At 35.4% G+C, this 25032-nt stretch overlaps 1 protein-coding gene across 2 annotated transcripts in view; it reads right to left on the bottom strand.

The window, feature by feature from the left end:
- HMCN2 (hemicentin 2) overlaps positions 1–25032 on the bottom strand; it is a 2554053-nt gene that overhangs the window by 2278028 nt on the left and 250993 nt on the right. For both annotated transcript variants that reach the window (XM_044058392.1, XM_044058391.1), the window contains exon 4: positions 13371–13493. In XM_044058392.1, coding sequence (XP_043914327.1) covers positions 13371–13493 — 123 coding nt within the window. The remainder of the gene's footprint in view (positions 1–13370; positions 13494–25032) is intronic.

Genomic DNA, 25032 nt, shown 5'->3' with positions numbered 1-25032 from the left:
TACTTAGATGCAAAATTATACCGACACTTAATAGTGCGTTGGTTAAATCTAGAACAAAACCGACAGTCAGGCATGTTGTGATCACATACTGTCTCACAGTATAGCCATATAATGCAAACACCTTGAGACACTGCATTTTCCTGGGAGTTCTGATAGATGAAATACGATTCCTGTTGTTATATTTCACCAATCATTTCAACTCCAAAAATATTAAATACAGACATTGCATTAGCATACTTGTGGAATGAAAAGAGGTACTGATGCTTTCATTTGTACTTCTACTCTACCTCCTACCAGTTTTTCTTTTTATGCAACAAATACTTAATCAGTATTACTTAAGTCTATCTATTGTGCAAACAACATTCATCACTGACAAATGATTGTTTTACAGAGTTCAGCAATGTAGGGTGATCGTGTTCATTCATTTACAGCCCCGGCCCTTTCACTTCTCTTGTGGACTGACTGTGTTTACTAGCATGAAAAGATTTGCATTCATGCAAAGGTATCATAATTTGATGATAACCTGATGTCTGCTGCAAGGACAAGGGTCATCTAGTATTATACAGTTATAAGGGGCTTTGCATGGAGAATGTTCCATTTAGCGTCATTTTACTAATTATTATATTGGAATAATGATCAAGGAGCCTAGAAACACTAACATCACAACTTACAGCCATTATCTATACAATATGCAATATCAGTTACATTATATCAGAACTTACAGCCATTATCTGTACAATATGTAATGTCAGTTACATTATATCAGAACTTACAGCCATTATCTGTACAATATGCAATGTCAGTTACATTATATCAGAACTTACAGCCATTATCTGTACAATATGCAATGTCAGTTACATTATATCAGAACTTACAGCCATTATCTGTACAATATGCAATATCAGTTACATTATATCAGAACTTACAGCCATTATCTGTACAATATGCAATGTCAGTTACATTATATCAGAACTTACAGCCATTATCTGTACAATATGCACTATCAGTTACATTATAGCAGAACTTACAGCCATTATCTGTACAGTATGCAATGTCAGTTACATTATATCAGAACTTACAGCCATTATCTGTACAATATGCAATATCAGTTACATTATATCAGAACTTACAGCCATTATCTGTACAATATGCAATATCAGTTACATTATATCAGAACTTACAGCCATTATCTGTACAATATGCAATATCAGTTACATTATATCAGAACTTACAGCCATTATCTGTACAATATGCAATGTCAGTTACATTATAGCAGAACTTACAGCCATTATCTGTACAATATGCAATATCAGTTACATTATATCAGAACTTACAGCCATTATCTGTACAATATGCAATATCAGTTACATTATATCAGAACTTACAGCCATTATCTGTACAATATGCAATGTCAGTTACATTATATCAGGACGTACAGCCATTATCTGTACAATATGCAATGTCAGTTACATTATAGCAGAACTTACAGCCATTATCTGTACAATATGCAATATCAGTTACATTATATCAGAACTTACAGCCATTATCTGTACAATATGCAATGTCAGTTACATTATAGCAGAACTTACAGCCATTATCTGTACAATATGCAATATCAGTTACATTATTTAGCTTTTTGCACTCAGGTAACAAACAGCAATATGGTTCTTTTTTACTGTTTTTCTACACAAGTAGAATTGTTTTCAAAATGCTCAACATCTGTTGACATGCATACTTTATGGCTCTCATGCTATGCTACTGTTTCTGTTATGAGACAACATATTGTAATGTCATCACCAGAATGTTATTACTATACAGACTGGGACAATACTAGTGAAAAGGTTATATCTGTTGCATTTATTTATTACTATTTTGTTTGGCTAGCACATAAGCAAAACAAAACATTCTGAAATATTTTACTATAAAATGTACAGAAAAGACAACCAAAATCTGAATAACTCATCAGTCATTATACTATATCCAGAGGCTGATGTGAACACAAGCTGCATCTAATTAGGTTCAGATTAAACAACCAGAAGGTATGGCAGTTTAATCAGAATTCAGCAAAATACAGACGCAGAGCCATGCCCCTGACACAGACAATGAGATAGTAACATAATGAACCATTATGCAGAGAACAACAAGAAACATTATGCAGAAAGCAACAAAGAGCTAACATAAGCTAAACATTTCCATTGGGGATCAGACTTGCATCACAAACATCCCTTCCCAATCAACAAAATGTAAAAAAAAAATAGCAAATATTTCAGTACTTCCCAGACTTGCCTGTGCTATAAGCATTCACAATGAAATTACTTGTGCATTGAACTGAACAGTCTGAGCTTAAACCGTGTGACACTATGGCAAAGTAGTTAAGCACAGGATACAGAGTGTAACATCAGCTTTTATCATGCAAAAAGAATGCATTAATTCAGTGCTATGTTGCTAAAAGTCTTTTCCTGACATGGTTTTAGCAATATTGACAGATGGGATTGGAAATGCTCATCTCCTTCCATAACTGGTCATAACACACAATTATGCAGATCAGCCTAGCACCGTGGTGCAGAAGGAGAGAGCCCTGACTGCAAATCAAATAGCCAGGATTCAATCAGGAGCCCACGCACTAGAAGAACCAGGTTGGGGGGGGGGTCTGCTGTCTGCTTGCCTCTTTTGGGGAGGGGAAGGTTTGCATATACTCAGTAGTATACTGGGCCATGTAGTTTCCCTACTGGAGACCAGGGAAACCACTGCATGTGCCACATGAGAAGGGCAGGGCTATTTGGAGGGAATGTCCCTTGAAGTACTGAGGGAATGGCCTCAGGAGACACCCCACTGTATACCACACTATACAACCTTGCCAGTGCATGCAAGTTATGGTGGAGAAAGCTAACCAGAAAAACCTCTACTCACCCCTGATGGAGGTATAAGTGATGACCCCTCTCAATCAACCCTTACCCTGTGATGGGGAATGAACAGACTGATTGGCCGCAGAGGGGGCTAATGATCAACATACAGCAGGGAAAAGGAGCAGTAAAAAATATGTAGACTGAAAACAAGACATGAGGTTTAACCAAATAAGCCAGACAGAAAAAAGTGAATAGCCTGTCTCAGCCACCTATTCCAATCTTTTTAAAAGGATCATGGGAAGTAAAGTTAAGAAACCGTTAATGAGAAAACTCAATTTGTTAGACTCTGACTGGTATGCCCACCTGTTCCTTCTGCTGGCATGAAAAATATTCCAGATTCCTAGCAAAGGGTATTGTTAATAAAATGAATGACAGAGCTTTCTCAAAAGCAATTCACAATGAATGGATCTGTATGTTCCAGATCTCTAAAACTTAACTTAAGTCCAAGTGTCGTTTTTACAGTTATCACCTGAACACTGCTTTGCCAGTATACATTCTAGAATAAAGAGAATGTGCAGCCAATGTACGTAAGGGCAATATATCCAGATCATCATCAATTTTAATGTTATTAAATTTAAATCTAATCCATCATAATTTACAGTATTCATCAACAATATAAATTGCTAATAGGAAAATCAAAACAGAACAAAACCATTTTTTATTAAAAAAGTGTACAAATGACAAAGTGCTTGTTTTGACATTGTCAGAAGATTATGGTTCTATTTGTCAAGATTAAGGGTGTGATAATCTTTATGCAAAGGCCCCTGACTGAGCAACAGTTAATGAAATGTTTAAAAAAGAGAAACTTAACAAAACCAGCACACACACAAACTATATGCAAGTATTGGGAAGTATCAAAATAGAACTGAAACTGAACAGAAAAGTTTTGGTATCAGACTTAGTATGCTCTCCCCTGATGTTAAGAGGGGGTAACCACAGAAACATTAAAAGAACAGATTGCTAGGTCCAAAATTCTGATATGGAATGCTCAGGAAGACATTTCTGTGAACTCAGAATTAAAAAAAAGTTTTTGACAAAACTCTTCTTTGAACTCAGAATTGAAAAAAAAAAGTTTTGTCTGTCGGTAGCCAGACCCCTTCAGCCCTTTCCATGCAGAAGACAAGCCCTGCAACCACCCAGTTTTAAATAACTCAGCTGTCTCTGTAGCACACAGAAATGAAGCCCCAACTATAGCCTACATGAAGAGTTTCATCTGCAGCCCAGGCACTGGCAGCAGTGGAGGAATGATACGACCATGCTCGCCTTCTTATGGCGAAGGATGTATGAGTCATGGGAGTGTGCTATGAACACAGAGTCTAGTAAAGTCCAAAGCCATCAAAACGTATGGCAGCCATGTCTGCTGTGTGGCAAAATGAGGGGTGCATTATCACTTAAGTATGCATGCTTAATTCAGACCTCCCAACCGTTCCGAATTACTCGGATTTTACCGAGTTTTGGGGTCCAAATGAAGGGGCGCCACAATTCCCGAGTGGCACCCCTTCATTTCCGATTTTTTTTTTGCTTTTTTTTAAATTTTCGCACTGTCGGAGCTGACGTCATCACATGCGCAATGACTTCAGCTCCATCAGGCTATCAGCTAGTCGGAATTGAGCTCAAGGAGCTCACATCATCATTTCCAGCTGACTGAATTGAATGCAAGCTGGCGGGAATGGGGAACAACAGAGGAACTTGTGAGCAGCGCTGAAATGCCGGGATTGGGGAACAGAACAGCAGAGGAACTTGTGTGCAGGCCAAGAAGCTGAAACAGCAATTCGCCGAGCTGGGAACTACTCAGGGCAGAGTTTGCGAGCAGGGATTAATGGCAGCAATGACAGAGGAATGTGAACTACTCAGGGTAAGGAACCACTCGTTATTCAGGGTTTGTGTGCATGTGTGTGTGTGTGTGTGTGTGTGTGTGTGTGTGTGTGTGTGTGTGTGTGTGTGTACATGCCCCCATATAATACACTTGGTGGCTAGAGGTATTCAGGCACAAACCCTGTACCTTTGGTACAGGGTAAAAAGAGCCTACTATCCCTAGCCACCACTATTTCTGAGTGAGTTGAGAGCTGTGATGAGAAGTGAGAACATTGTTTTTCTGCTAACAGTTGAAAGTTATGCTCGGAGCTTTGTCCAGATTTTTTTGTACTAAGAGTTGAGAGGGCTATGATGAGAAGTAAGAACATTTTTTTGTGCTGAGTTTAGAGTTATGATAAGAAGTGAGCACACAATTTGTATTCCCCCATTACTGTTTTTGTGTTAACAGTTCAGAGATATGGTGAGTGAGAAGTGAGAACTGAATTTGTATTCCCCCATTATTGGCTTTGTTGTTTGTCCATGTTTTTTGTGTTGAGGTTAAGAGCTATGTTGAGAAGTGAGAAATGAATTCACTAAATGATGGCTATTACATTTCAGTCTTCCTATTTTTCAGGCAGCTGCTGATTTGGCATAGTGGTATGTTGTTCTGACTGTAGTGCATAGAGTCCTGGGTTCAAAACCTGCCAGTGAAATGCACAATGTTAACACAACATTTTATTCTAGCAACTTTACAAAGTTATACAAGCAATGTTTAAAATGTGTCCCTGGTTTTTGACCTTTTGTCCCCTCCCCCCCAAAAAAAAAATGAAATTAAAAATAAGTGCGAGACGCTGTGCAAGATGTCTATGGCTTACTGTCATTCTATTTATAGTGTGGAAGCAGACTTTTATGATGGAAAAGTTCTGAATTGGGCAGTTTTGCCATTACTGGTTCATGTGTTTTGTTTCAATGCCTGCAGTACAGATTACTGGTAAAATGTTCAAACAATAAATTCAAAATGCGCTCTAACATGTGATTGTATTATACAAGGAATATAATTTAATAAAGTCAGGAAGGTGTATAAAGAAAAGAACACATGTATGTTTCTTGTTTTGTGTGCAAAGGGCCAATGATTTGAAAACAGCCCAAAGGTAATCTTTATCCACCACTGACCAGATGCATTTTCTTTGGATGTGGTGTGGGTTTCAATGCTGTTTCAAGGGCAAAGAAGTTTTAATATCAAGCCAATTTTCATTGTGAGACAGTATTGCTTTGTTTACCAGATGATGTCTTTTAGTGTTTCTGCATTGTTGTGCTGTAAAATGTAAAAATAAAATCCAAATCATTGTGGAAGTAAAGCAGTATGCATATATTAGTGTTTATGGTAAATGTGGTGAAACAGCCAGGTAATGGGACATTGGAATGGCTGCAGGGGGACTCTGGTGCCATATTTTGGTTGTCTGTTCTTCAGTTTGCATTCAAAAGTTGGTATCCCACAATTCCATTGGAGTGGGTGGGGTTACATAATTATGTATGCAAATTAGATGTTAATCAGCATACAGATTTGTACCTATTTTTCATGGGCCTTGTCCCGATTTTTGATGTTTCCAGGTTGAGAGGTATGATGCTTATTCATGCCTCATTTACTACCCAGCACTGTGGAGAGATTAGGGTGCACAGCAAAACCCAGCCATGTATACCCAATCTGCTCCCCAGATTTAGCAGCTGCATAACCTTGTGGCCATGAAGCTTCACTAACAGGAAGAAGTTCCACCCACTGACGGGACTAATCCAGGTATGCCCAAATTGTGGATCACCCATAAAGATGGGTTTTATGGTATGAGAATGGATTTTGAGATCAGTAATGACTACACCAGAGAAAAATGTAACATTACAATCAGTAGCAACATTTAAGTACTTGCAGCTCAAATGGTCCTTCACAACACTAACACAATCAGATAAGCAGGCTTTCTATCAGCCATTCCAGTCCCACTTATTAATGGATGGTCAAAAATCAGTCTGGATGGAATTAGTGATTTGAAAGTGGGGCATTGCTTAAAGAAACCTCTAAAGCAAGTCTTAATGGAGAACAGTGCATGCTGCTAGAAACATTCACAGTGAAAGCAACAATCATCTAAGCTGAGCTAGTGCAAAAGCAGGACAAAGGAAGAAAAACTACTATAACTCTTGGAAAAGTTACTGAGGACAGCAAGTGCAACAATTATCATTCAATTAGTAAAAACTGAGGAAAAACAGGAAAGGCTATTGTAATACAAAGACAACGGGAAAAATCAAGTACACAGAGACACGGAAATGGAGAGAGGAATACACTCAAATCAGAAAGAAGTTAAAGAGGATACATTCTCAAGCATACATGCCATGTAAAATTATAAATATAACAGGAAACATAAAACTTGACTTTTTTACTTTCTGTATGTTAGGGGGAAAAACTATACAGCCCACTAATTCTATCTGAATGTGCTTACCTCTAAACATTTTGAAGATGTTTTATTTAATGTATAGGCTGAATATATCATGCAAAATGTTGGGTTAGATGAATTAAAAGTGATGGGAGAATGCAAATACCACCAGTGAGACAGCTGAAAGTCAGGAATAGTTAATTAGCCTGTTAATGAAGTTAAACATTGAAAGCACAAAAGCTGTCTTACTGCTCAATCTAAAAATGAAGTTATATCAGCTAGGCCTTTTAATTATTCTCAGACGGATGGGGAAGATGTAGGCAGGGATAGATTTTGTTTTCCTGGGCTCAATATCACTGCAAATGGCAATTGCATCCATGAAATCATGCTTAATTTTGGATAGAAATTAATGTAAATTTGAATAAGATTTTGAAAAACAAATATATGTTGTCAGAAAATTTTCCGCAATATACAGTGGTTGTAGCTGGATTGCAAGTAAGGCTACGCACTTGCAAATTGATGCTTTTGAATTCTGCATTTGCATTAAATTTTTGAGAATTCTGTGTCCTACAAGAAGATCTAATTGGTCATTCATGCACCAACAGGATTCACTAGAGAAGACAGTGATATTGAGAAAGATCAAAGGCAAAAGAAGAAGGTATTGTCAGGGGCAAAGGTGGATGGACAGCATTAATGAAATAATGAATATGAATTTGCAATAATGTATATTAGTAGTCTAGTAAGCTGAAGCCCTTGAGGCCATAAGGAGATCGGTTCAACTAAGTAACTTAACAATGTTAGCTTCTTGATAAAATCACAAACCAAAATGATAAAGCATCACACATAACAGTTGAAAGCATCACTGTGATGGAAGCAGGTACCAGTCAATTGATAGAATATGGGCACTGCCAAATAAGCTTGGACCAGGTAATGTGGTCATCTGAGGTATAGTCAAATAAAATGAATTCAGAAAACGATGACAGCAGCACTTGTTCTCTTCTTTAATGAATCACTAAAGAAAAGTTATTTTTCAAGATAATGAAGGACTGCATATTTAGTCACTGTTAATAAAATGGTGCTACAAGAAGAAATGAAAACAAACATTACAGACAAATCTGTTTCAACTAAGCATTAAAAAATTAAGTTTCTTTTGAATTTAATATTTTTTCATACCAAATAACCTAGAGCATTCATTCAGGAAGTTCTCTCACATATTTGTGAACACCTAGTTAAGTACACATGGAACTCATGCAAGATGGTTCATTGGATATGCCCTCACCTGATCTCCATAAGGCCCTCAACACTATTCTATCCTGGCATGTAGACCAGCTGTACAATATATAAATAGCTCTCAAAACCCTTCATGATATTAGAAGCTGGTCGAATGACACTCAACAGGCGATGGCTGTACTTGTTTAATGTACAAAGACTGGAAGATCAGGAGTACCAGAAGGACTCGTACTGAATTATTCTTCTTGATACTGTGTGCTACTGTCATCACACAAGAGCTAGAAGACCTAAGTAACTATTTTCAGATGTTACATGGCTCTCTTACAAGTTTTCATTATGAAGGCTGGGAGATTGCATAGAAAGAATAATAAAATACAGATGTAAACTGGCAAGATGATCAATGTTATGGCAACCAGGATTCAATGCAGTCAAGCAATAAATATGTTATGGGATAGAATGTGAACAATGAGAAAAGAGGAATCTAATACAGAAAAAAGCTAAGTGAAGCTAAATGATTTAATACAATGACACAAAAGTGGTGAATTAACTTGAGAACAGTGGAGAGAACTGATGAAATGCTAAGCAGCACATGAACTGGATAAATTAGAAAGAAAGAGATAAGGTAGTGGTTACTTTTCTGTATACAGTTTATTCTCATTTGTGTAAATTTTGCAATGACAGAGATTCATTTTTGCAGATTTTTTTAATATTTCTGTTGATTGTTTCAAGTAAATAAAAAGATAAAGGGTTAGGTAAGGGAAACAAAAGTATTTGAGGGCTAAAATAATAATGTCACATAGCAAACAATATAAAAGAAGATAATTTAAAATCAGCATAAATAAGATATTTGTTTAAAGCCACAGGTTAAGCTAATTTAACCAAAGCTTCTTCTAACCTTGAACATAAGGCTATCTAGATGTCTTATTGTAAACGCAACATTCTGTTTCTTGGATATACTCCAGAATCAATAGTTTGAGCAAAAGGAACCTAACCAAACAGGAAGAGGAGCACCAGAAACATTAACATTCCAAACTGAATTTAACTTTCTGATGCATTCCGTACATTACAGAGTTTGGGACATGAGGCAAAGATGCAAACCCATTCTCCTTTCATCATTATCAGTACAATGCCAGAAGGATATATGGATTCATTTTTAGTCAGCTTACCTGGAGTAATAAAAGAACAGTGTAAAGATTTCCAAGTAAATACAAAGAGATCAACAGAAGATTGTAAATTGCTAATAATGATAATTTCTATCTTCAATTGCAGATGTATACAAATCTCTCACACTTGTACATATATCTAAAAATCACATTTATTTACTCATTTATGTTGGTATTTCTGTATGTTTCTGTGACACCGGTAATGTCTAACCATCATACTTGCAACAGTTGGTCACCCCATCTTCTTATCCAAAACACTCACATGTAAAGTAAAATTGCTAAGCTGTTATCCTTTTAAATTAGTAAAACAAGAAAAAATCCAACTCTTTAAATACACTACTGAAATATAAATAAAATATGAACAGTTTTATCTCAGGGGTGTGCATACTTAGGTGTAAAAGAACTATGCCTACCAGTAGATGCATCATTACATTTAAGTTTCAAAATGTACCTATTAGAACTGAGCAGTTTAAATTTTACTATATGCTTTTTTCCAGCTTCAAACAATGCAGAATATTTTGATTATTTAAGATGGGGTACTGTACTGACTGAGAAGCATGGATTAGGCAATATAACCTGCTGGAAATGCTTCCTACAGGGCCTGCACAAACATTTCAGCTCTGCACCATCATATTAACTGATAGCAGGTATTGCAGTAATAATGCAAACAAATTGTGCATTGGTTGTTATATCCAGGATCGTGCTTTTATCAGACAGATCTGACAGGTATTATAATTTCTTCCCAAATATAAGTGCTTGACAAATTTGACCAAAATGTTTCAAAAGTGAGTATTTAAGTTCTGAAGTCACCAGAGACCAGAAAAAAGTTCATTTTTCTTAATAAATATGTTTATATTTTTTCCAAGAAATAAAACTTTGAAGTAATAATAACAAGAGTGTGGGGTACTGTGGAGTAGATGTAGGTGTGTGTGGGAGAGGATTAAAACATTGTCATCAGGTCTATTCATGACCTTCTGATCACCATGTTGTACATTCACAAATAAATGGGACAAGACTTGATAATTCACATATTCTGAGATAGTATAATCATCTGTGCAGCTAGACAGAGGAATCAGATCTGTCTGGTCCTTCCTTTCTTAATGTGCAGAAATTTTCATTAAACAGCATGTTACAAAGTGGTATATACTTATTTATTTATTTTTATTAAACAACATCTTACAAAAGAGGTAAATCTTTCAAAACTTGAAAAATATCCATATTAAAATTATATTTATTTCTTTTGGTAAGTGATAAAATGTCACCAATCAGTTATCCAAATGACTTTAAATGCTACACTAGAAACTGGCAGACAAACATTAGATTGTGTCAGGACTCAGGAAGGTATTTTCAAAAAGCCTTCTTCCATAATGGAACATTATATAATTTATATATTATATAATCAAATGTCAATAAATAAACTATAGTATTACAAGCATCACAAAGTAATACACAGGATCTGTTTGATTACAGTCTGTCAAGAGTAACACTTAAGCTTGTTCACATGAAGTGTAATTTAATTTGGAAACCAGACCTGACACACCTCTCTCAGTGGTAATGAATAAAACCTTGCTTTAACAGGTATATTGAAAAAAAATATGTAGAACTGAAAACTACACCACAGCAACATGGAATTGCCTTAAATAGTGTAAGTGCACAAACGTGTACATGCCAGACAAATAAGAAATACTAACATTCTCACTAAGGCAGGATAATGTACTGTACTTAACCTTTCTCATGCACGACCAAACCTGACAATAATTACAAAAAGGGACACTGGTTCCGTTCCTTACATATATAGTTAAAAGAAGAAAATGCTGTGCAAGAGCTTTGCAGCTTTTAATGGAATGCATGTTTGTATTTTAAATTCTGCAGAGAAGTGGTGCTGTTTTTCTGCTAAAACATATCAAAAAATAAGTTCTTAGTACATTCCTGTGAAAACACTGGATTAATTATGATTTGTATAAACTCCTCCTAAAAGGGGCTTCTTTGTCCCTCTCTATCCCTCCCTTAGGTAGCTGAAGTCATATCCCTTTGCACCACTTGTATACTTCAGTGCTAGCCTACAAAGCAGCTGCAGGCATTGGCTTACATTTTTGTTTTCTGCAGACCTTTCTAATAATTTTCTTTTTGAGGTCAAAAAGCCTCTGTTCTCTATCCTTTTAGCTTCTGGATCTGTTTCAGAATGAAGAAATCCACAAACAAAGCTAGTCTCTCACTATTAAATCACTTTCTGTTTTTATATAACACAATCATACTGATCCAGAGAATAGACAATTTCTTCATAATATAGCCTTCCTTGAGAAGGTTGCTGCTGGTATAAAGCCAATTACGTATGTAAGGTACCTGTGAGCCACTGAGTGGAGAAGGCTTACATGCTTATTTTGGTTTGGAACACAGATTCCCTGGTATTAATTCAACATAAAAATAACAACAACTGAGACAGTTTTCATGTACATAACACATGGAAGATTGGTTGTCCAACTCAGCCTGTCCATTTTCCATTTCAACCTTTTTTTATTGTCAATAAAAACATCACAAAACTATACTATAGTGTGTAAACATTCACTTACTAAACATTTGTGACCATTTGCTAAACACATCCTTTTGTTAATTAATAAACTACAAACAAGGAACTATGTACAAAGTCAACAAGCTAACAACTAGTTGTTAACTAAATAAATAACTAAACATCCAATCTATTACTTTATTAAGCAGTTAAATTAATAAGTTACTGCTAGCACTAAACCTAATGCACAGAGTGTACAGACATAATTAATACTACTCTACTGAATGAGGTAATCCAACATTAACCTACTTGTAAGGGCAAAGAACATAAGGGTTGGGAAGTCAGTTTTCCATTTAGATAAAAATTAATAGCATTTAGCCAGTTTTTGTGTCAGCCTGACAGATTATTAGGTAAATAATTAATAACATGTCCTGAGTTTAACTCAGTCCAATTTTTATTGTTAGAAAATAATAAGTAATATATAGCCTGGTTTTAAACATAATATCTGTTCAAGAAAGCTAAATATCACCTTCATAGAAAAAAAATACATAATTTATAAATCTAGTTATTCCATTTTATATCTATATATAATTTCATTTTATTCTTGTAAACATTTTCTCAAAAGATACCATTAACTTTATTTGTTGACTTTCTTGATGTACTTAAATTTAAAACAGTATATGAGGAACAACTGATATACCAATACAAGTTATTTGTTTTGTGATCTTTTACAAGAAATGTCCCTAGCCCTTTTGCAGCCATGACTCAACCCAAAAGTACATTTCAGAACCCATCCAAATTTCATGGTTCTATCATTGCACTTTCATTTCAATAGCTCAGCAGGTAGTACAGTAGCTCAGCGGGTATCACAGTAGCTCAGCAGGTAGCACATCCACTCCTTTGATGCTGGAAGATCAGATAATTGCCAGTCCGCTATTCACTTACTTAGAAGTGTACCACTGCATGATGCATGCCGATGCGCAGAACACATGAGGACAAAGCTTACAAGTACGGTAACATGCAGCTTCAGGCTACAGCTTCAAGGTAGCCATACAAAAAGTAAAACTTCATGGTTTTACTGTTTTTAGAAATAGTCAAACCATTACTTATCACAACTCATTGTATAAGGTATCTGTGTATTCTCCCACCGTATTTTTCCCTAGTGCCTTAAATATTTTCTTGCTGTGTTTCTGGGATAACTGACAAGCATCTACAGGTCAGAGAAAGGGCAGACTGCGATTGCATTTAAAGCTCAATTCCTTTGCTTTATCTTTCTGTAAGTTTTCCCCAAGAATGGCCATGACCTCTGGCACTAATATTTCTGTAACCACTCCAGTATTGCCCCACTTACCTCATCAACCTGCTGCTTATCCAAATGAAAGATCTGCCCCGAGCTTGTGGCTGCAATCTCCTCATACGCCTTATATCCAGCATGTGTTCGGCTGCCACAGTCACCTGTTAGCACAAAAACAACCTACAAAAGGCAAAAAGAAAGTCAAGACTTAATTAAAACTGTAGATTAATGATGATAGATTAATTAATGATAAAATATAACAATGTTTGGACAAAATCAATATTTGGTCAATTAAGTGATTAATTCATTCACCTCATTACAGACTTCAACTAGGAAACAGTAACAGTTATTTCCTTTTTTTACTTCAAGGTATCTATTTTTGTTTAGCAAGAATGTCAATGTTCCATAGTAGATACATAGAAAAACTTTTGAGAAATACCTTGTAAAGCACAGAAACATGTAGAAAGAGATTTAGAAACCTTCTGTTATCAAACCATAAGGGAAATATAGTTCACCTTAAAAAAAAAAAAAACAGAAAGGTTTCACCAAATTAGTTCAAGGATGCAGAATGACACACAAAACTAATGCATTTACACAATGAAGAGAGACCCCCCCCCTCCCAGATATGGGCAATTGTTTTAGTATTGCTAGGAGACTGGCACCATACGACAAATGGAAACTGCCTTATGTTGTAGCAGTTTCATCTTAACTCACTCAAGCCTAAAACACCTTTTTTGTATACTTCCACTTAACAACCATACCACCTTATGTCATCCAGAACTTTCTGGGGGTATAGCCTCATTAAGAGACTTACCAGCTAATAACAGACAGCATTAGAAAAGGCAAGAAGTTATAAACAAAATGGTACTAATACTGTTAGTCTAGAATGTCTTGCAGTGGAGAAAGTAATATTTACTTGCCACTTCTTAATCATATTCTCAAATTTATGTTCATATTTTCATAGCTGAGAGACCTACACATTATTGAGGTGCATGGTGTGAAACACCAATGAGGGAATAGGACAATTCATTGTCAATGCTGTTTTACATCACACTATTGGAAAGATAGACAGGTACAAAGAAGACCCTTTTAGGAGGATGTTAAAGAATTATGAAAATAAACAATATTTCCACATGTACTTAATACTTTAAAACCCAAGTGACTTACAAACTGTTGCAGTGACATTAAGTGAAATTTAGATGTTAAAGAAAACTCTCTCTGATATTGCACTGTTAAGTTGTACATCTTAAGAGGTAACCAGTATTAATTGTTTTGCTAATTAAACAGTTAAGCATATGTTTTCATATTTCTGCAAATATCCCAATAAACATGCACTTAGGAGATTCTTGTTGTCATGTCAAAACTCATGTCTGGTTAACAAAAATGTTGTAATGATACATGTCTAGGTATGAAAATTTGTTTGTGAAAGTTTGCAAAAAAAATAATTTGGGATTTGTGTAGATTATAATATATTAGAGTATTTATGGAAAAGACTAAGACTGCATCGACTATTATCACCACAAAGAATACTTCTTTTTGATAACATTGCTATTTGTGCAGTATTAATAGCTTTCATTGTACACAAAATATTAACATTGGTTAATGTTATGATTTTTGAGTTTATTTTTCAGAAAATGTTTTGGAATGCAAGAAGTGTGTAGACTGCTAGATGTGTGACATTCCACACCACATAGGTGTTAAGAAGCCACCAAATTTATGAATCCCAGTAGGTAATACAGTGGAAACAAAAAAGCAAAATCGTCTTAACAGGTTAACAGATGCCTCAGCCAGAAATATCAAAGGAAGAAACTGAAAAAAAATTATATACATGTATATGCAGGTCTACTTTGGATCACCAAAATTTTATTTTACCAAAAATCTCACCAGTGAGACAAAAACACCAAAACCGGACAGCACCGAACCATCACATTCCCAAAGTTTACATCAACGAAAACCAGCTGCTACAAAAAAAAACAGAAAAACACTTTCTTGTATTTTTGCATGGGGGCAAGACCCCTGAGCCCCCCTCCACATATATACCCTTGTCTATCATATATACAAACTCTGAGATCGCACTACAGTGAGGAAAATGGTACATTTCCCAGTCCTCACTGTACCGCAATCCCCATTCAGAATCTCTGAGCACTGTGAGATATGCACGGCAGGTGTTTCTTACAGCATGTTTATCCATCTGACTTCTTCAGCCAGTTGTTCCATGCATTGCTGTCAACCTTAGAAAAAGGCCTACTGTCTTCTCTACAGAAGCATAGTTGACATACATTGATTTTTTTTTTTTTAAGTTACTGCAAGGTCAACTGCATGTGAAGCTTGATTTATTTGATTTTGGTATTTCTTTTCTGAATAACAGCCATCAATCCTCAAGTGTGTTGGGGAATATTTTACTATGATGCTAATGCATTCTGGGCTGGCTGCTTGAAGTCGTTCAATCAAAGTTTAGGGATGGCATCTGATGGAAACTGCTGGCAAAGTTATGTTAAGTATGGCGCAAGTTATGTTACGTCTAGGATGGCGCAGTGGTAGCACTTTCACCTCACAGCAAGAGGTTTTCCAGTCTAATTCTCAGCTGGAGTGCCTTGTGTGTGGAGCCTGCATGTCTTCCCTACATTCATGTGAGTTTTCTATTGGTGGTCCAGTTTCCTCCCACATTACAAAGACATGCATCTGGAGCATTTCTCCCAGGGTCTCTGCTGAAAATTGGCTTTGTTCTAAGTCAGACTTGCCCAGTAAGCAAATTTTAAATAAATGAATAAAAACAAAAGTATATTATTTTGCAACACATTAAGGGGAGGGACAGTAAAGGTTTAAAGAAATTATAGAAGGGAAGATTAGTTAGTGGAGGAAGGACTATGTTAAAAGTTCTGGTGCAGGATTAGTGAAGAGAAGTGATTATAAAGGCACTGTCTTGGAATGTAAATGGGATAAGGTGGCAGATGAAGTGCAAAGCAATCTTTGTTTATTTAAACAAGTTACAACCTGAGTTTACTTTTCTTGAAAAAAAAAAACACTTGGTTGAGTCTGAGCACTCAGTATCAGAGAAATCTGGGTTTAATCTCCTATAGCATGCTTCTTACCCAGAAGGCAAAAGAAGAGACATAGTAAGTGGCTGTCATTTCAACTCACAAAGTAGATAATGAAAGGAGGTTTGCAATGGCTAAACTGAGACAGGGAGAACTTCTTTTTTCTCTTGCTAAAGCATATTTTTGCCAGTCATTTATTTAAATTACTAGTTTGACACAGACACTTACTCATCTGACGTCACGGAATATGAGACAGCAACTGATGCAGGACTCAAGACTTTGATAATCAGGCCGACTGAGGAATACTGCAAGCAGATAACCCAAATGTGATGACTGCAACAATGAAACACGAAGAACATCAGGTATTCAGTGTTAAAGAAAGGAGCACAACTCTGCAGGGGTTCTTGAGATTTTATCCGATTATGCAGAAGTATATAACAAAGATTAGCTTAAGGAGGACAAAATGGGACCCAAGGAAGTCTATCAAGAATATATCCTAGGTTAGACCAAGTATTGATCATTGTATGGACAAAGGAAATCACACTAAAAGAAGTGGAACTTGGTATGTTGGACTTACAAATAGATAAGACACCAGGTCCTAATGGGATCCCATTACAAATGTACAGCTGGCATAAGGAATTTTCTGCTTCTGTATCTACCAAGGGTGATGAGGAATACCAGAAGAATTCCTAATCAAGGAGAGAATCAATGATGACTGTCAAGCTGAACCCAGTTAAGGATCCTACTCTCACTGGGTTGTACTGGCCTACTTCCGCGATAAGCCTTGATTTTAAGATTTTTTTATCAATCAGCTAGAAGACTGCACTCTTTCATTCTCACGCTAATCAATAGGGATCAAACTGGCTTTGTACAGTGTAAAATACTTCTGATAATGTAATCAAATCAATGGGGATAGATGAATGGATAGAGACTCGTAAGGGGCAATTGATATTGTAGAGTTTTGATGAAGAAAAAGCTTTCACTGGAGTGAATTGGCTATTTTTATTCTTGTTACTTGAGCACCTTGGCTTTCCTCTGTCCTTTGGTCGGCTGCTATTCTCTCACTCTCTCTCTCTCTCAAGGGAGGTTTAAGAGCTGCATTAACAGTGGCAACAAGCTGCTGCAGCCCCATCACATCAGTGGTGCCTGCTTTCTCCCTTCATATTTGCATATATATGGAGCCAATGGCAGAAATGTTGAGAGCAACTTCCAAAGGACATCCTTTGTAAGTACAGAAAATAAATATTTGTATGCAGAGAATGTGTTAATTTCTCATCTAGAAACAGAGATGGAAGTGGTGCAACATGTTTTATCTATATGTTTGGTGAGCAGTCTGGTTATAAGGCAAATTCACAGAAAACAAATGGCTGGACTATGACTTCTGTGGTTACATTTCCATTTTTCATGCTGAAATTTATATATCTTTTTTATGCTTTGATAAATAGATATTTCAAAATGTCTTTGAACCCATTTCTGTGCTTTGTTAGGGTATTTAAATTTTAAATTTTTAAAAATTAATTTATGCTGTAGATAACTTACATGACATCTGCATCATTATTTCACTAGAAATGGTTTCTTTTACAAATAAATTTTGTCTTAGTTTCAAATTTATTTTGACATTGAAATTCTATTTTTGAGAAAAGAAAGATATAAAAGCAAACATCTTAATATGCATTAAATAGTAAAATGACTGCACAATACATACAAACACTTTTTAAAGACTGTTGGAAAATGCAAAAGTTAATACTTGCATAGCGTGCTCAAACATAGCTTTGGATAAATCACGTGTTCTATAGACAACATATCTCTCTGCTGTTACTCTATTAAACAATAGGGCTTCACATGGAAAAACAATGGTAGTACATACAACCAAGCAGCAATGCATGTAAACATAAAGCCAACTTTTCAGAGACTTTCTTAGGATTTAAACTATTGTCAAACAACTCTGTAAAATATTTTTTTTTAATCTTGTATAGGTTTATTTTAATGTTTTCATAATAAACAGTAATGTATAGAATGGGGGACAACTATAATCCTCAACACGAAATGTCAAACAAAACTCCCTTAGTACATTTGTCCACATGCAGAATAAATTAATACATTGTAATGTAACAGAGATAACTTTCTCCACAACAGACACGAAGAGAACAGACTAAGATGCTATAGTACATACCACTGTCAGTCTCTGATAAGTAACAGTACAGACTTCACATTTATGAGAGCACAATCTTTACATACAATTCATATTATATATATACACAAACACACACACACACACATATATATATATATATATATATATATATATATATATATATATATATAAAAATGTATCCAATACTAAAGGAAGACCTTTCAGTCCTACAATACTGAAAAGAAAAGATACATTATTCACATTGTTTAAATATTTCTAGGTAACCACTGGACCAACGTCCATAATTTCAAATCCAGTCCAATGGATGTTACCCCTAGATATTAATAAATAATAATCAGCATAACTTACTATAACATACATAGTTTATTTTACTTTCTTGTTATGAACAACATTTGTAGAGTCCTCATAATAGATCTTTGTGGTTTTCCATAAAACTGACTATAAACCAAACCTTAGGACACAAACATGTGAGTCATTGGTTCAGTCATAATTTATTTTTTTATTCTTAATTTTTAATCCCTTGTTGTCCAGATTTGTCCCACTTTTTAGGAGAGACTTGAGGTGGCATTTAAACTATCAGGGAAAATGTGGCCAGGGCATTGTGAAACCTCCCCCTTACTCTTTTCAGTAGGCACCATGGGATCTTCTGCATCCATCTGAGCTAACACCAACTCAAACAGATGGGGTGTCAGTTTAACATCTCACAGTCAGGAGTGCAGCACCACCCTTGTACTGCTCTGCAGTGTCAGCAATAGACAGACCTGCTGTGGGAATAGAACTCACATCCTTCTGCACCAAAAGTGAGTGTGCTACCTGTTGCACCATTGACATTATTACTGATAGTAGCTGAATGAAAGATTCTGTAGGAAAAGATGGATATTATAATTATGTTACTTAATAGAGACAGAGACTGCCTTGTGGGATAGAATAAACCAAAAACCAAAATGACATAAGGCCAACTGGCTCCCCAGGTCATTTTGAGTTAGAGCAATAAGCGAGCAGTAGTAACTATATATAGTTCATATTTAGGCAATCACTCTGCAGACTATTACATGCTTAGCCAATAACCACATAGTGAACAAAAGTGACAATGAAGCCCTGTACTTTGTGTCTATGAGGTAAATACCTTAACCATTAAGCTAAGTACCAACCCAAGTGGTGGAGAGACATTATTGCTTAAATAATGGGCTCAGAACATGAGCAATCCTCAAGGGATGCTCAACATTCCACAAAAGGCTTTTAATTTATATGTAAAGCATTCTGAAAAACAAGCGTCTATTCCATCAGGAAATAACAGCACAGAGATTATGCTCATCTCTGACAGCAACCACTTCCTTTCCCCTTGCTAACTCAGATCTTGCACAATAAGTCTAGCAATGTCTTTCAGCTTTTCCAAGTTAGGGGTCGGCACAGAGGATCACCGGTCCACAGATTAATTGGCACTGGAGTTTTTAAAGTGTCGAGTTGCCAGCCTGGCACCCAACCTTCACAGGAGGCACATCTTGCACAGTTAGGGAGAGTGTAAAAAATAAACAAAAGAAACTGGTGCAGCAGTTACAGTGACCTGTCTTTTCCTTCCCCCTCACTAAGTCAACATTGGAGTAAGCTATGGTTACTAAGTGGGGAAAATAAATACATACAATAACCTACAGCACATAATTACCTACTTGTTTTTTTCTCTTTGCTAACCAAGGCTCAGAGAATGTAGAAGTTAAGGGACATGGGAAAAATAACAGATCTAACATAAGTAACTGTAATAGCAGTTAAAAGGATGTGGTGTGTGTGTGTGTGTGTGTGTGTGTGTGTGTGTGTGTGTGTGTGTGTGTGTGTGTGTGTGTGTGTAAACAAATATTTGTTCTTGTGAGGGGGTTACAGAGTTCTAATGCCTTGCACTCTTATCTGAATAAAAAAAATGACCTGAAATAAATAGTACACACTCAAAATGTTACATACTTTTAATGTGTGTGTGTGTGTTCCTTGCAAGCATGTGTATGTACACACACGTGTGTACCAGGCTGTAATTGATGTGATATGTATGTGACTTTCTCTATGTCTCTCTACTTGTTTTGTATATGTGTAAGAGACTGCACCTCTGAATCTGTTTTGGTGTGCGAGTGCATGAGCATGCAATCATTATTAAATATTTTTATAAGTTATACTTTGGATATATACAAAAAAACAACACTCGTCCCAGTAATAATGTTCACACTTAATATAATAAGTGAACATTGCTACTGGGACCATCTTTGTTTATTTGTAGTAGTTATTATTTTTATATTTGGCTGAAAATCTTTTCTGCTTTGTTATATTTTGGATGTAAAACACTTCATCCTGCAATTACATGTTCTATAGCAACTTTGAAATATTATGTAAAGGAAATATTTTACATTAAAAACATTAAAAAATATATACAGATAGCAAATACAAAGCAATTTAACAAATTGCACTTAATACCCTCCATGCTGGATGTGAAGGGTATAACGGACCTTCCACAGGTGGAAAGGTTCTCTGTTACTGGGGCTTACAAATAATGGCAAACTCATGACTATTGCAACACCCACCCTGCCACACATTATTACTTGCATGACTGTGTGTTTTTTGTCCTCCATTTCTGACCATGGTGGCCTTTCCAAAGTTGGTTTACTTTACTCTTGACTGAAGCTATTATACACTGCATGACATCACCATCATGCCATAAGCATTAATAAACATTTGAGTAATAGAACATGTACTTCTTCAAAATACGAGGGCTCAGAAAATTAATCCAGGTTTGTTTTTATACAAAGGACAAACAAAAGATGACACTCTAGTGTAATAATAAAATCTTTTATGAAAGACATTTGGTACCTGAAAGTGCAAGTTCAAATCCTTTTAACACTGTGTTTAGATAAAATCATCATAAAAATGACTGAACTGAGTTGCTATACAATTATTTCAGGTATAACATCGCCATTTTTCTTTATAAAATGCAATTAATTAGCTCAGCATTGCTCCTTTCTTGATGTGTCGATTGGCTAAACAATGAATTAATATTTTCCAAATATTGTATAAACCAATTATTTAATGGCAAAACACTAAAATGTAACATCCTCAATGAACACAAGTATATTACAGATCTTAACTATGGAAGATCACCTACTGAATTTGTTAAAATGACTTACTTTACATAACAGCATTACTGAACTGCAAGAATTCAAATATGTTTTCTGCTTCACTGGTGATCTGCCTTGGTGTCTTGTTTACCATAAGATAATACATCTTCCTACACTAACGTAAGAGATTTTTAAGTGGGTTAACAACACACATTCTGTTCAAATTTCACATATTTTTGTCATAGCCAACTGAAGATAGGCATTTATCGCCTGCAGTAGTAGCGGTCATGTTGTAATGCACAGATTATTTCTGTTGTTGATATTTGTCCGGATTGTGAATAATAAAACATCAGAGATGGCTCAATGTCTTTCACTTTGCTAGAATCCCATGTGACTTTTACTTATTTAGTTTATTTACTTGCTGACCAGGTAGATGAAATTATCCAGTCAAAACTTTTTTTCATCAACAGCTCTATATAAAATAAACGGTACAAACAGATTCTACTTCAGAATACGTGTGCGTGTGTATGTGTGTGTGTGTGTGTATATATATATATATATATATATATATATATATATATATATATATATATATATATATATGGGTCTCACTTGATTTATTGAATTCACAGTTCACCGAACTCCAAAAGAGTGACTCCTTTCTGCTAAAACTCCACTTTGCCAAACACTGATTTCACTGAATTACAAAACACTGACAATACACCTATATAAAAAAAAAAACACACAAACTCTGTTTTTTTGCACCTACCCTCCCTGAAAATTATATATACCAACTCTGAGATCGCACTACAGTGACCGAAAGGATACATTTCCTGATGTTCACTGCACTGCGATCTCCACTGAAAAGTAAAGAGCCCTGTTAAAATAAATTTCCAAATACTACATACATCTCCCCAACAGCATGGCATTATTAGCTCTTTCTAAAAATGCCATTATATCCACCAAGTTCTACAAAAGTGGTACAGTATATGAGAACATACATAAACACTGTACCCTTGTACTTGATGTAGTAACACCAACAGCTTAACTATTTTGCTGAAATGAACATTGAGCAACTAAAATTTCAGCAAAGTGGAGTTTTGGCTGACAGGAGTCACTGTTTTGGAGTTCAGTGAACTATAAATTCGATGAATCAGATGGGACCTACAGATTATATATGCATGGAACGGCAGTAGTAAGAAAAAAAGCACATGTGCACTGCCTTATAAAACACCCACTATAAGAAAAAGAAAAGAGAATGAAGAATAAGCAACCGATTCATGACAGAAACTATTTCAATGCTTTGTTAGGTCAGAGAACAGTAACTAACATTCCAGCATTGCATTACAAGACACTGACTATACACAGATTTGTTATCAAAAAAGTTTGATGCGAATCTAAACTGGAAGCCCCTTCATAACTGCTCTACGAAAGAAACAAGTATAGGTGAAAAAATGAATGCCTTTTAAAACCAGTGATAGCAGTAGGTGCAGGAAAAATGAACCAGCATGATAACTAGAAGAAGTAGGGAGACGGGAGTCAGTGGTAGGAGAAGCAGTTTAAGGCTGACAATGATATGAATGAATGACATTTTTCAAAAGTGATTCTTCTATCAGAAGAAAGTGCACTTCAAACCTTAGTGGTTTGTATGGGACAAAACTGCATTTCCATTTGCAAGTGTGTAGTTTGGTATCACAACAGATTCTTGGAAAAAACAATACGAGTGGGATTATATCCAGCAGTTGGCAAGTTAGCAACTAAAAACAAATACTTGTCCATTGGAACTGTATTAGCATGCATAAAATTTAAAACCAAAAATATAGCAAAGCATGCCAAAACCACATCCACCAGGGAAAAAAAAATGAAAAACATTTATTCAACAAGGTTAAGCGTTTTCATTTTTTGTACACTGTTGTACAGCTGGATTGGTTAAATGATGCGGTCATGTGACTAGAATCCTATATACGGATATGTGTAATATATTTCATTTAATCACTGATGACGTCTGATTCATTTAGGTTTATCAGTGCACAAAATAAGTTAGCACTAAACATTCTTGAATAAATGAATTTATTTTTTTCTCTTGGTGGATGTGGTTTTGCCATGCTTTGTTTTATATATATATATATATATATATATATATATATATATATATATATATATATACACACACACACACACATATATATATATATATATATATATATATATATATATACACATACACATATATATATATATATATATATATGTATATATATTTTTTTTCTTTTTTGTTTGTTTTTAAGTTTATACACACACACACACACATATATATATATATATATATATATATATATATATATATATTTTTTTTTTTTTCCCTAAGTTATCAACCAAAACAGGCTAGACATCAGAGAATAGGAGCTTGTAAATTAATGTGTGGAACAAATACGGCGCCTTAAAATGGAAGGGTAAAGAGTCAGGTTTGCTTCAAACAGTGCAGGAATACTCCATTTCTAGGATACCTGTAAAAGATTCAGAAGATGTGGCTTTGGCATGTATGTAGTTTGGCAGAATTATATACAGATGAGAAGGCAAAAAGCAGTATGGCACTCAGTATATCTTAGTGGATCCCCTTGACAAAATTGGCATGGATTTCAAAAGAATATAGTCTGCTTCTACAAGCTTTCACCGGCAGTATTCACTCTGCTGTAAATATAATTATTAATATGAGCACTTGAAGAAAGTATGGAGGGTAAGAGGAAGTTACTTGTATTTGCCAACCACCTCAGTGGATGCAGTCACAACTCTCAACCTCTAACTTCTAGAATCAGAGACATATCCAGAAGTGATGGACACTTCTTTAAAAATATTAGTACTATTAACTTGAGAAGTTGACAGAATAAGAGAATATGAATTAACATACATTTTGTGAAGTAAAAAAAGTCTACAATTGCTAATTATTATTTACTATATGTAATCCATAACCCCTTAGGAGTTATTAGGAGGGACAGAGCAGTTTTTCGAGTCAAAGTCTGTGATTCTCTGAAAATCAGGGACAGCCAAGAGGAATAGATGTAATGGACATGCTTAAAATCTGCTAGTCTTCAATAACTTCTAAGTGGCTTTTGATTGAGCTCCATATATTTACTTACTTTTTGTTTACCAGGTTAGTCTGACTAGGCAAAGCCTGTTTTCATGAAGTCCCCAAGGTGGTATGCTTAATGACTAGGGAAATATTGGCCAGGATGCCAAGGGAATTTCACTGCTCTTCTTAGCTATGGCACAGAGAGTAACATTGTCTGTGACGATATAACAATCATCATTTTATTTATACTGATATTGTGAAGTTAATTTGATTTTAAATTGTATTTTGTGTATAAATATGAATATAGTACCCGTTTTAATTTCTAAGTTCATTAGGATCTTTTGCATCCACTTGAACTGCCAAC

Source organism: Protopterus annectens, chromosome 16.part0 (assembly GCF_019279795.1).
Source record: "Protopterus annectens isolate FY-2018-M chromosome 16.part0, PAN1.0, whole genome shotgun sequence".
In the NCBI taxonomy this organism is placed as follows: domain Eukaryota; kingdom Metazoa; phylum Chordata; order Ceratodontiformes; family Protopteridae; genus Protopterus; species Protopterus annectens.
The sequence above is the reverse complement of the archived record's forward strand: the minus strand, read 5'-3'. Positions and strand labels throughout refer to the sequence as shown.